The sequence below is a fragment of the Pinus tabuliformis genome, chromosome X (assembly GCF_031772625.1).
Source record: "Pinus tabuliformis cultivar Carrire ecotype Pingquan chromosome X, CPIR1, whole genome shotgun sequence".
NCBI lineage: Eukaryota > Viridiplantae > Streptophyta > Pinopsida > Pinales > Pinaceae > Pinus > Pinus tabuliformis.
Genome location: NC_142308.1, coordinates 1,384,956,130 through 1,384,968,436, shown reverse-complemented (window position 1 = coordinate 1,384,968,436; position 12,307 = coordinate 1,384,956,130). Strand labels below are relative to the sequence as shown.

The following is a 12,307-nucleotide window of genomic DNA, read 5'->3' as shown; positions in this document are numbered from 1 at the left end:
CAATCATGTATTTTGAAGGAGTCATGAGTACCTTTCTTAAAACTCGCGAAGTTTGACTTTTGAATCAAGAATCAAAACTAGAGTGTTTTGTCTGGTACATTTTCCAGAAACTAGTATAACGCACTATTCATCATTACCATGGAGGTTAGGCCATAAATGGTGTAACAAAAGTTGAGTAATATGAGCTCTTGTCTAACTACTTAGTGTTGATAACTTTCTTTCTCCTTTGGTGCTTTGGGTAAGTCTTAATAAGGCTCTGGATTAATTCCTGGACAATGTTATTATCCCAAATTGGAATATAGCTATACCCTTCAATGACTTTGCAACAACCTTAATTTTTTTTGTAGTAGGAGGCTTCACTTCGCTGTGATCTATTCTATTTTCTTGTGAATACATACACATATGAAATGTTGCTCACAAGGAGTCTTATGCAACCTTACTCTATCTTATCATCTCTCTCAAAGAGTCTTACGCATTCTAAGCTTCGATTCCATGACAAAGAATGAAACCTAAAAGTGGAGTAGAGATTTCTCTTCTCAATATTCAAAATGACTAAATAGATTACATTGTAAACATCAATAATAAATGACTGAAGTAAAACTCGACATCTATGGAGTATAACTCAAGTAAACCTAAACTGCCTATGACACCTAGCAGGCAATAAAATCAAATGTGATGACACCTAACCAAGAACTAAGTCACAATGAGATTTATATCTCAACATCCCCTCCTAATCTCAATTGTTACATGAAGTGACACTTAGAATGCCTAGTTGGTCCCTTTTGAAATTCAAATACATTCCTTCCAAATGGCTTTGTGAAAATATCTGCTAGTTGATCCTTAGAACCACAGAAAGAAAGTACTATGTCCCCATCATTGACAAGCTCACGGATGAAATGAAAACATGTGTTAATGTACTTTCTCCTTTTTGTAACAAACATGATTTTTTTATCAAGAAATTGTTGAGTTGTTGTGACAGAGTAGATTGGAGTTGGCTCCTTCTGAATATTTGAAATATCTTTCAATAATATTCTCAACAACACAACTTTACAAGCTGTTGAATTTGCTGGTACATATTTTTCCTCAGTAGAAGATATGGAAACCATTAACTATTTCTTGCATGCACATGAAATCATATTAGTTCCAACATGAAAACCATACGCCAAGGTGCTTTTGCGATCTTATAAACTCCTTGCACAATCATTGTCTATATACACTGAAAGTGAACAATTTTCAGAATGTCTATACAACAAAATATAACCTATTTTCCCTGCAATATACCTTTAGGTCCTTTTTGAAACCTTGAGAAATTGGTATAGTTGTAGGCTTGGAATTGGTCATTCTGAACTTTTTGATGATATTAGTGGAATGTTTTTGCTAGCAGAAAAAAAATTGATTAGTACATTAGTGAATTTCAATGCCTAAGCATTATTTCACGACTCCTAGATTTGTGATATAAAACTTTGTTTGCATCAATGCTTGGAAATATTCTAACATCATATTTCATGTATAAAGAAGATCATCTACATAGAGGAATACAATAAGAATTTTACCTTTATGCATTTTTGTATACAAATTTGGTTCATAATTGCTTCTCCAAAAACCACTTTTGATGAGATTGGTGTCAATAAGACTATACCAAGCACTTGGAGCTTGTTTTAAACTATACAGGGCTTTCTTCAATCTATATACCTTATGTTGCTATCTTGGAACTTCAAAATTTGGAGGTTACTCTACATAAAATTCTTCCAACAATATACCATTCGAAAGCAGATTTTACATCAAGATGATAGACTTTCTATTCGTGTTGAGCTGCTATGGACAAAATAGTTTTGATAGTATCTAACCTCACTACTAGAGCAAAGGTTGAACCATAGTCGACACCAAACCAATGTGAGAATCCTTTGGCAACCAGCCTTGGGCGATCAACTAATTGCCAAGTCTGATTTTTCTCTATGGAAGAAATTTCTTGGTTCATTGCATCTACCCAATGCTTTTATTTAAATTATTCTTAAAAATGATTTGGTTGATATCAAATAAATGAAAACATATTATGTTGGTCAAACTCATGCTCCTTGTTATATATTTCACAACCACACAGCTTGACAAGCTATTGAGTTTGGTGCAACATATTCTGCCTCCACAAAATATATCGAAATAATTTATTGTTTCTTGGATGCCTATCAAATCAATTTGGTGCCAAGATGAAAAGCATACCCTGAGTTGCTTTTGAAATCATCAAAATTCCCTGCATAATTGTTGTCTGCATACCCGGAAAGCGAACAATTTCCAGAATGTGTATAAAACAAACCATAGCCTATTTTCCTTGCAATATACCTTAAGATCCTTTTTGCAACCTTCCAATGAGAAATCTTACGTGACTTCATAAACCTGGAGACAAAACTTGTTGTAAACATAATACCATCTCTAGTTGAAGTCAGATATAACAAGCTACCAATTAGACTTTTATACTGTGTGGAATCAATTGGTGGTGCTACATCCTCTTTTCTCAGCATTGTGCCTTGAGAAATTGGTGTGTCTAAGTGTTTCGAATTGGTCATTATAAATTTTTTTATGATATCTGTGGCATATTTTTGCTAACCAACAAAAATTCCATTATCTGATTGATGAATTTCTGTTATGAAACCAGCTCACAAAAAGATAGAAAAGAGAGATCCACGCCTTAGAATTTAGCCTCTTCAAGGGGGCAACCTCCTTTACATTACATAAATGAGCAATTCTTGGATGATTCAAATGACAAAAGGTCCTTTCTATATATAGGAGTCTAAGGAGTCACAATATAACCCAGTTGACCTAACAATAATAATATAAAGCCACAAAAATAACAATAGAAGGATTCTATGGGGCACAATAATAAAAATATGGGAGCAATAGGTGCACAACAATATTGATAAGGGATGCAAGTACAATAGTAATGGGGTAATCACTAGTATTATAGGGACCCAACATGCCCCTCTCCTTCAAAAAAGTGTTGTCCTCAACGCTTCAATAGATTTGGATGCTTCTGTATAAAATTCTCATTCTCCCATGTGGAATCATTAGCGGATAAGTTCTTCCACTTGATAAATACTCCGAAATTGATCGATTTCGTAACTATCGAGTTCTTGTTTCTGTGACTGCTTCTGGTTCCAATATAATTTTTCCTTCCTCGTCAAGTTCTGGCAATATTGTTTGAACTGGGAGCTTGCCGCCTATAACCTTCTTTAAACATGAAACATGGAAAATTGGGTGCAATCGAGAAGCTGCAGGAAGCTCCAATTTGTATGCCATAGTACCAATATTTTGCAACACCTTGTATGGACCATAATAATTTGGTGATAATTTATTATCCTTCTTAGCTTGCTTGAGGGACATTTTCTTATATGGTTGTAGCCATAGGAATACCCAATCACCTACATCAAAACTTCTTTCGCTGCGATGTTGATCTGCCTATTGTTTCATTCTATTCTGTGCCAATAGAAGGTTATCCTTTAAGAGTTGTAGGACATGTTGTTGATGTTCGATGTGTTGTTCCACTACTTGAACCTTAGAATTTTCTCTTAAATATGATGTGATGGATTGTGGATGATATCCGTAAAGTGACATAAATGGGGTCATTTTTTTGTTGTATGGAAGGAAGTGTTATACCACCATTCAACCAGAGGCAACCATTTGACCCATTGTGTCTTTTTATCAGATACAAAGCAACGAAGATATCCTTCCAAACATTTTCTTACTATCTCAGTTTTCCCATCAGATTGAGGATGATAAGATGAGCTATCAGCTAAATGAGTACCAAGACAAGAAAATAATTCTGTCCAAAAATTTCCAGTGAAAATGGGATCTCTGTCACTTACAATAATCTTTGGGCTTCCATGTAGCTTTTGAATTTTTTCCATAAATGCAGTAGAAACTATACTGGCTTTAAATGGATGTGATAATGCACAAAAGTGTGCATACTTGGTAAGTCTGTCAACTACGACCATGATGACACACTTTCCCTCAGACTTGGGTAAACCTATGATAAAATCCATTGAAACCTCCTCCCAAAGTTGGCTTGGAATCGATAAAGGTTGCAATAGACCCGATGTCTTAATTGTTTCAACTTTATTTTGTTGGAAAACCAAACATTCCACCACAAACTTTTAAATATTTGATTTAAAGCCCTCCCAAAAAAATTCCTTCTTAACCCTGTGATAAGTTTTTAAAAATCCTGAGTTCCCTCCTAAGGGAGAAGTGTGCAATTCCATAAGAATCTTTTGTTTTAGAAGGGAATTCTTACAGATGTATAAGTGATCTTTGTACCATAACGAATCATTTTTCCAGCTAAATGTATCAAACGTACTGGAGTCTTGTTGTAACTTTCGAATAAGCGCCCACACTTCTTCGTCATTCTTCCATTCCTCCCTTGCTTCGTTTATCCAATCTGGTTGGATAATAGAAATGGCACACAACAGTGCTTCCACATCCTCATCCTTTCTTGAGAGTGCATCTGCCACCACATTTTGCTTCCCTTTTTTGTAGATGATTTCAAAGTCATAACCCAACATCTTTGTGACCCACTTTTGTTGCTCTTCAGAGGATAATCTTTGTTCTAAAAATTATTTAAGGCTATCATGATCCGTTTTTACCTTGAAGTGTCTTCCCATTAGGTAGGGTCACCATTTCTTAAGTGCATGGGGTATTGCCAACATTTCCTTCTCATAAATAGCTTTGTGTAAAAACTTTCCCTTGATTAGATGACTTTCGAAAGCAATGGGTCTTTCATCTTGCATTAAAACAGCACCAATTCCATTTCCTGAAGCATCACTTTCCACAATAAAGATTTTTGTGAAGTCGGGTGTAGCTAAGACCGGTGCTTGGCATATTGCCTCTTTAAGATGCTTGAAGGCCTTTGTTGCTTCTGGAGTCCATGAAAATGCATCTTTCTTCAATAATGCTGTTAGAGGTGCTGCTATTCTCCCATAATTCTTAACAAACTTGCGATAATACCCTGTCAACCCGAGAAATCCTCGCAGATGCTTTATGGATGTGGGGATTTTCCATTCCTTGATGGCTTTAATTTTGCTAGGGTCTACCTTAACTCCTTCATGAGATACAATATGACCCAAATATTCCACCTCTGGTACTCCAAAGAAACATTTGGATCATTTTGCATATAATTGTTTCTCCTCCAAGAATTGTAGCACCCTATCAACATGTTCAACATGATCCTTCCAAGACTTGCTATAAATTAGTATATCATCAAAAAATACTAACACAAATTTTCTAAGGAATGGTTTGAAAATGGAATTCATCAAACCTTGAAATGTTGAAGGTGCATTGGTAAGGCTAAAAGGCATGACCAAAAATTCATAATGACCCTCATGAGTTCTAAATGTTGTTTTCGGAATGTCTTCAGTCTTCATTCCAATTTGATGATATCTTGAACGAAGATCCAACTTGGTGAAGTAAATTGATCCATGCAAATCATCCAGTAATTCATCAATGACTGGAATGGGAAGCTTATCTTTAATAGTCAGCTTGTTGAGCTCCCTATAATCTGGACACATCCGCCATGATCCATCCTTCTTATGCAACAATACTATTGGAGTAGAAAAAGAACTTTGACTTGGTTGAATTATACCAGCCTCCAGCATTTCTGCAACCATATGTTCAATTTCACTCTTTTGGGCATAGGGATATCTGTACGGCCTAATGTTTGGAGGAACACTTCCTGGAATCAGATGAATAACATGATCATGATCATGAATAGGTGGGAGACCTTTGGGAGTCTCAAATACCTTGGAATGATTGTCCAAGAATTTTTGGAGATCTGGAGAAATATATGATTCCAATGTTGAAACATCTAGCGAACATAATTGTGAAATTACACCTATTTGTTCCTTTTTTAGAAGCTTTGTCATAACGTTAGAGCTGATTATCCTTCCTGGTTTCCTTGTAATCACTACAACAAAACCAGCGATTAACGTCCCTTTTTACTTCTTTTTTTGCATCTAGAGCCCATTTTTGGTGCTATTTGCATCCATTTATCAAATATGGTGCAAAACTTGACACAAAATTTGCATCAAGTTTTGCACCAAATCTTACACCAAGTTTAGCACCAGGTATTCCAATAGGTTTTGCACCACGTTTTGCACCAAATTTTATGCCAAGTTTTGTGTCATCCTTTACACCAGGTTTTGTTCCAGGTTTTGCATCAAGTTTAGCACCTAATTTTGTTTGACATACTTTTGCATCCTCATTTGCATCCACTTTTTGCACCTACACTTGCATCAACTTTTGCATCGACTTTCGCATCATTTTTTTGCATCCTTTTTTAAATCATTTTTTGCATCCATTTTTTCATCCATTTGTGCATCCCTTTTGCTCCATGTTTTACATCGTGTTTTGTGTCTAGTTTTGCATAAAATTTTGCATCTACTTTTGTTGCATCCACTTTGCCCTCTTGTTTGGCATCCATATTTACATCCTCTTTTGCATCTATTATTGTACCCACTATTGCATCTAATATTTTTGTGCCACAATTAGCACCTAGTTTGGCACCTCCTTTTGCACCCACTTTTGATTATAATTTTGCATCCACGTTTGCATCCTCATTTGCGTCTAGGTTTTCATCAACTACTACATCTATTTTTGCATCCCTTTTTGTATCCAATTTTGGACCGGGATTTGCATCGGGTTTTGTGTCTCGTTTTGCATCTACTTTTGCATCGACTTCTATTGCATCCACTTTTGCACACAATTTTGCATCCACTGTTGCACCCATTTTAAATTTCACTTTTTGCATCCCTTTTTACATCTTCATTTGCATCATACTTTGATTCTTTTTTTGCATCTATCATTACATCCACTTTTGTTATGCCAGAATTTGCACCATGTTTTGCACTCACTGTTGTATCCACGTTTGCTTCCAATTTTGCATCCATGTTCACATCCTCTTTTGCATCAAATATTGCATCTATTTTTGCATCCACTTTTATTTCAGGTTTATGCATTGGGTTTTGCATCTCGTTTTGTATCTAATTTTGCATCTACTTACATTATATCCATTTTTTGCATCTAATTTTGTTTTTCCTGTTGCATCAATGTTTGCTTCCACTTTTACATCCATTTTTGCATCTTATTTTGCATATTTTTTGTCTATTGTTACATCCACTTTTGTTGCACCATATCTTGCGCCTACCATTGCAACCACATTTGATTCCACGTTTGCATCCCCTATTGCATCCACTTTTATTTCATCCATTTTTGCATATACTTTTGTTTCCGTTGTTGCATCCACATTTGTTTCACCACAATTTGTGCCAAGTTTTACACCTACCATTGGACCCATGTTTGCTTCCACTTTTGCCTTCATGTTTGCATCCAAGTTTGCATTGACAACTACATCTACTTTTGCATCCACTTTTGTGTCAGGTTTTTCATGTTGTTATGCATCTACTTATGTTGTATCCACTTTTCATCCATTTTTACTTCTATTGTTGCCACCATTTCTATGTTCGCTTTTGCATCCCTTTTCCAACACTCATCATATTTTCTGCATTGATGATATTCCTTATGGAATTGACAATTATGAACAACTGATGACAATGTCAATAATATTGACAATGATGAAAATGAAGATGATGGCGATGACATGAATTGTGATTATGATGATAAAGACAATAGTGGTTACAATGACAATGATGATGATGGCAATGATTATGATGATGACGATGCTAATGACGTTGGCGAATCTTCCCAATTTTAGATGTTGTCATTGTCATAATCATAAGCATTATCTTTGGTGTCATGATCATCATTTTCATCTAGGTCATCATCAAAAACAATAATGGCATGAATGATGATGATGCATGATTACAACAATGTCGATAGAAATTACATTAATGATGATGATAGGGATGATAAAAATGACAATGACGATAATAATGGTGGTGATGATGATCACCATCAATCATCTGTCAAAAATATAGTTGTTATTTCTCTTACGTATATCAATGTGTCCTAAACAACCCTTTTCTAGCATTGATCACATTTTTTGGGTTGATGATATTTCTTACAACATCTACAATTATGAACAATTGCAAACAATGTCCATAATGATGATGATGATGGCATGAATGGTGATTATGATGATAATGTAATAATGGCAATAACAATGACAAGGGTGATGGTGATGATGATGACAATGATTATGATAATGAGAATGACCTTACAAATTTTATGGATTCGTGAACAATTACTAGTTTCAATACCATCTTCTGGATACGTATTACTATCATACTTTTTAAATTTTCTGTCTCTAACAATGTAAACTTTGAAACGGGAACTATAAACTCAAAACGGGAACTCTGGCCAAAAAACCCCAAAAAAACATCAAAAACAGTGCTAAAAACGAAAAGTGTGTATACTGGAACGATGTTTTTTTTTTTAGGTGTCAATTTTGAACGCGTTTTAAAAATGGCAGTGACTACGAAATTTACTACGAAATTTTCGTGCAAAATAAAGCTTCAAAACAAAAGTGTTGATACTGGAATAATGATTTTTTTTTTTAGGGTCAATTTTCAAACTTTTTAAAAAATGCTAATAAAACCAATTTTTTATGTCTCAAACAAAGTTAAATTTTAAGGAAAAAACACATTAATGTTTCTGGTAGAATATCATTTTTCTTTCCTAAGTATAAATTTAACATGTTTTCAACCACAACATGCTAGATACAAAAGAAATTGAAATTTTTTCAACTATAAAACTAAAAAAACATGACATTATGAACAAATTATATCACTGAATGAATTCAAAAGTCTTTATTTGTATACTGAATAAAACAGACATTATATCTCTAATTTGATATTGCATTGTAGATATTTAAACAATAAAATTTATCATACTTAAGACATAATCCAACAACATAAAAATGCTTCATAAGTTCTCATTTAACAAAATATAGAAAACATTAATTTTATTTGAAGATACGATGCATACATCAGTTATATAAACTGTCTTAAACAATTATTCAAGCTCAATCACCCAATAACTGTGGGTAGGCCGTCGTCGTGCCCCTTTCCCCCAACCCATTACCGATCTTTCCCATTCACCCATGCCCTCTTCCCCCTTTTGCCCTACCCATGCGCCAGCCCTTGCTACCCCCAACTCACCCACCCATGCACCATTTTCCCAACTCTTCCTTCCCTACCCCACAACTCTCCTCCCCATAAGCCCACCCCCTAACTCCCATTCACCTCCAATCTCAACTCCTCCCCCCCTTCCTTAACGCCGGCCTCATGGGCCTCGCGCCCTACCCCCCTCCACCCTACCTTTACCCCTACCCCCTACCTTCCCCCACCCTTACCTTAGCCCCCACCCCCCGCCACCCCCCTATCCTTACCCTACCCCCCCCCCCCAACCCCTACCCCCCGGCCGCCCCCGCCGCCTCCCCCCTGCCCCCCCCGCCGCCCCGTACCCTTACCCCCCCAAACCCCCCCTGCCCCCTACCCTTACCCCCCCACTCCCCCTGCCACCCCCCCCCAACACCAACCCCCTACCCTACCCCCTACCCACCCCCCCAAACTCCCTACCCTACCCCCCTCCCCCGGCACCCCCCTGCACCCCCCTTACCCATGTTTGACATCATATTCTAGTGTAAAAATGTTGTTTTTACATTGATACATAGCTTAATGTCAAGTCTTTTACAAGTAGTTAAAGTGCCAAAAGGCACATGCAAGGGAGGTTGTGGGCTATTAGCTATAGAGCAATGAATACTACCATAGAGGGACACAACAATCACAAAAGGAGTCATTTGTGAGGAGATAATTGAGACTTAAATAAATATGGATAAGTAGGTGGCAATCTGAAACAACTTAACATATCTTCCTTATTGTGTAGAAATCAATTTTAGTAATGTGATTGCGTGCATAAAATGAGTAAATATTTCCTTCAAACTTAAATCATTTAAACATCAAGCTTTGCATAGATGGTTTGTTTATTGAGTTATCAACATGAATAGTGCATGGTTTATTACCTTTTGCAAAGATTGGCCTTTGAAGAAATTGTGTATGAAATGTTTTGACAACATTTGTCCTTCTATTAAAAATGTAAATATTAGAAGATATACTTCGATTATTTTGGAGTTCCACCTAGGTTTCCATTATGTCTTTTCTAAGCCATTTTTCCTTCAGTGTAAGCATGTGTACAAATTTATTTATTTATTTATTAGAAAAAGTCAGAACAACAATTAGAAGCCCCGCTTCACTCTAACAGTGATAATCGTAATAATTAGAAAATATGATGGTATTCAACCTTGATTGAGGAATCCCCATGTATGGTCCATGTATTAGATATAGAATATGGATATGCAAGCATTGAGAAACATTTCTTGGAATTTGAATTGCTCAACTTTTCATTCCTTTTGAGCATGACCTTTTTTTTTAATTTTTCAAATGCACTCAGGAATGCTAAAGTAACAGTGTTTTCTCAAATTTCAAATATAAAATGTTATCCTTTGCTAGACATTCATATGCATACATCAAATTCACATACTAACAAATAAATGCATTTTTTCCAAGACATAAATGTAATGACCTTATTTTTAAACATGTATTTTATTTAATATTATCCTCACATTGATGAGTAGGGAGCCATGTAACATTAATTCCGATGTGATTATTCAACAAGAGTAAACACATCATTTGCTTTATAAATCGTTATTAAATAGATCTAAACTAGTTTCATTCCACACATATTTTCATGACGTGATTCCTGAATCTCAGATTCATTTTCAGCTTTATTCTTTAATCTTGTGTAAGTTGATGGTAATTGGTTGGCTGTGAATATAGTGGCCTGGTTCATACTGCGATACGCGCAGAGGATGCTGCTACCCTCGCACGGGAAAGCCTGCTTCCGACTTTTACATTCATGGCCTATGGCCCAATTACAACACCGGCAAATGGCCACAGTTCTGTGATTCTTCCAGAGAATTCGATTACTCAAAGGTGCCATTAATTCTATCTTTCTCCATGTACGAATAACATCTAACGTTTACCTAATAGGATCATGATATACTCTGAGAAAATTTGCAGATTTCATATTTGGAGGAGGAGTTGAACAGTTATTGGGGGTCGTTACGCTGTCCAAGTAGCGATGGACAGGAATTCTGGGGACACGAGTGGGAGAAGCATGGCACTTGCTCTCTCAATCTTGATGAGCATTCATATTTCCAGAAGGCTCTCTCCTTGAGACAAAATATAGACATTCTTGGGGCTCTTAAAACTGCAGGTGGTCACATATCATAAGGTCACTCTCAGATTAATTCCTTGTTATAAAATTTGTTAATTGGTAGTTTGTTTGCAGGTATTAAACCCGATGGAAACCAATACAGTTTGAGCGATATCAAGGAAGCCATTAAACAAAACACTGGGCAGCTCCCAGGAATCGATTGCAACACGAGCGCACAGGGAGAGCATCAACTATACCAGGTGTACGTGTGTGTTGATAAATCTGATGCTGTCACTGTTATTGAATGCCCCATTTATCCACACAGCAATTGCCCATCCATGGTTGTGTTTCCTTCTTTTGGGGAAGATCAAGAGTCTCAAGGGGATTCTACAAACCAAAATATTCACGGAACAGACGAACTCTAGATCCAGACCAGCAGAACTCCTTTCAATATTCTGTTATCATTATAATATCCGATTTCAGCGAGAATTTTCACAGGTTTGTTGGTGGTTACTGGAATCTACTGCATAATGTCACAAAGATACGACTATGACTTCTGGCGGGTCGATTCTGGGAATCGACCCGCCGCCGGTCGGGCGGGGCGGGGTGGCCCGGGGGTGGCGTTGCGCGCCCGCAGCGGCACCCTCGGGCCGCCCCGCCCCGCCCGACCCGCAGAGGGTCGATTCCGCGCCCGCAGCGGTCCCCTCAGGCCGCCCCGCCCCACCCGACCGGCCGCGGGTCGATTCCGGGAATCCACCCGCCGCGGGTCGGGTAGGTCGGGGCGGCCCGGGGTAGTAAGATTGGCCATGTACTGCAATTTACGACAACAACCGCGGTAGTACCGCCGCCCTTGGGGAACCCTGGTACTACGCCTGCACTCTCACCCTTTGAACCATTCATCGGCCTACCATTTAATTCGATCTTTCTTCCCTTTCTCATCACTTTCCACGGTTGTTCTATTCTTGAACTATCTATATCCCAATTTCTTTGTTTTCTGTGTAGAATGGCTCTCACAGAGTTACTCTCTGCAATATTCGCTTGAAAGAGAGGAAAGAAGGGAAGAGGATTCAAGGGGTTCCACGACTCGGCCAGG

The 12,307-nt window shown here is 37.4% G+C and overlaps 1 protein-coding gene across 1 annotated transcript; it reads left to right on the top strand.

The window, feature by feature from the left end:
* Positions 1-10,185: 10,185 nt before the first annotated feature.
* LOC149145222 (ribonuclease 1-like) lies at positions 10,186-11,639 on the top strand. Its single transcript, XM_089452372.1, has 4 exons — positions 10,186-10,221; positions 10,836-10,991; positions 11,079-11,274; positions 11,350-11,639. Exons 1-4 carry the CDS (start codon positions 10,186-10,188, stop codon positions 11,637-11,639), a joined length of 678 nt encoding a protein of 225 aa, XP_089308498.1.
* Positions 11,640-12,307: the final 668 nt, after the last annotated feature.

Bases quoted from the DNA above. Each gene is read 5' to 3' on its own strand.
- LOC149145222 (XM_089452372.1), top strand. From the start codon at position 10,186: ATGTGTACAAATTTATTTATTTATTTATTAGAAAAA. The intron at 10,222-10,835 runs GTCAGAACAACA...CTGTGAATATAG, and splicing joins TTATTTATTTATTAGAAAAA to TGGCCTGGTTCATACTGCGA. The intron at 11,275-11,349 runs GTGGTCACATAT...GTTTGTTTGCAG, and splicing joins TGGGGCTCTTAAAACTGCAG to GTATTAAACCCGATGGAAAC.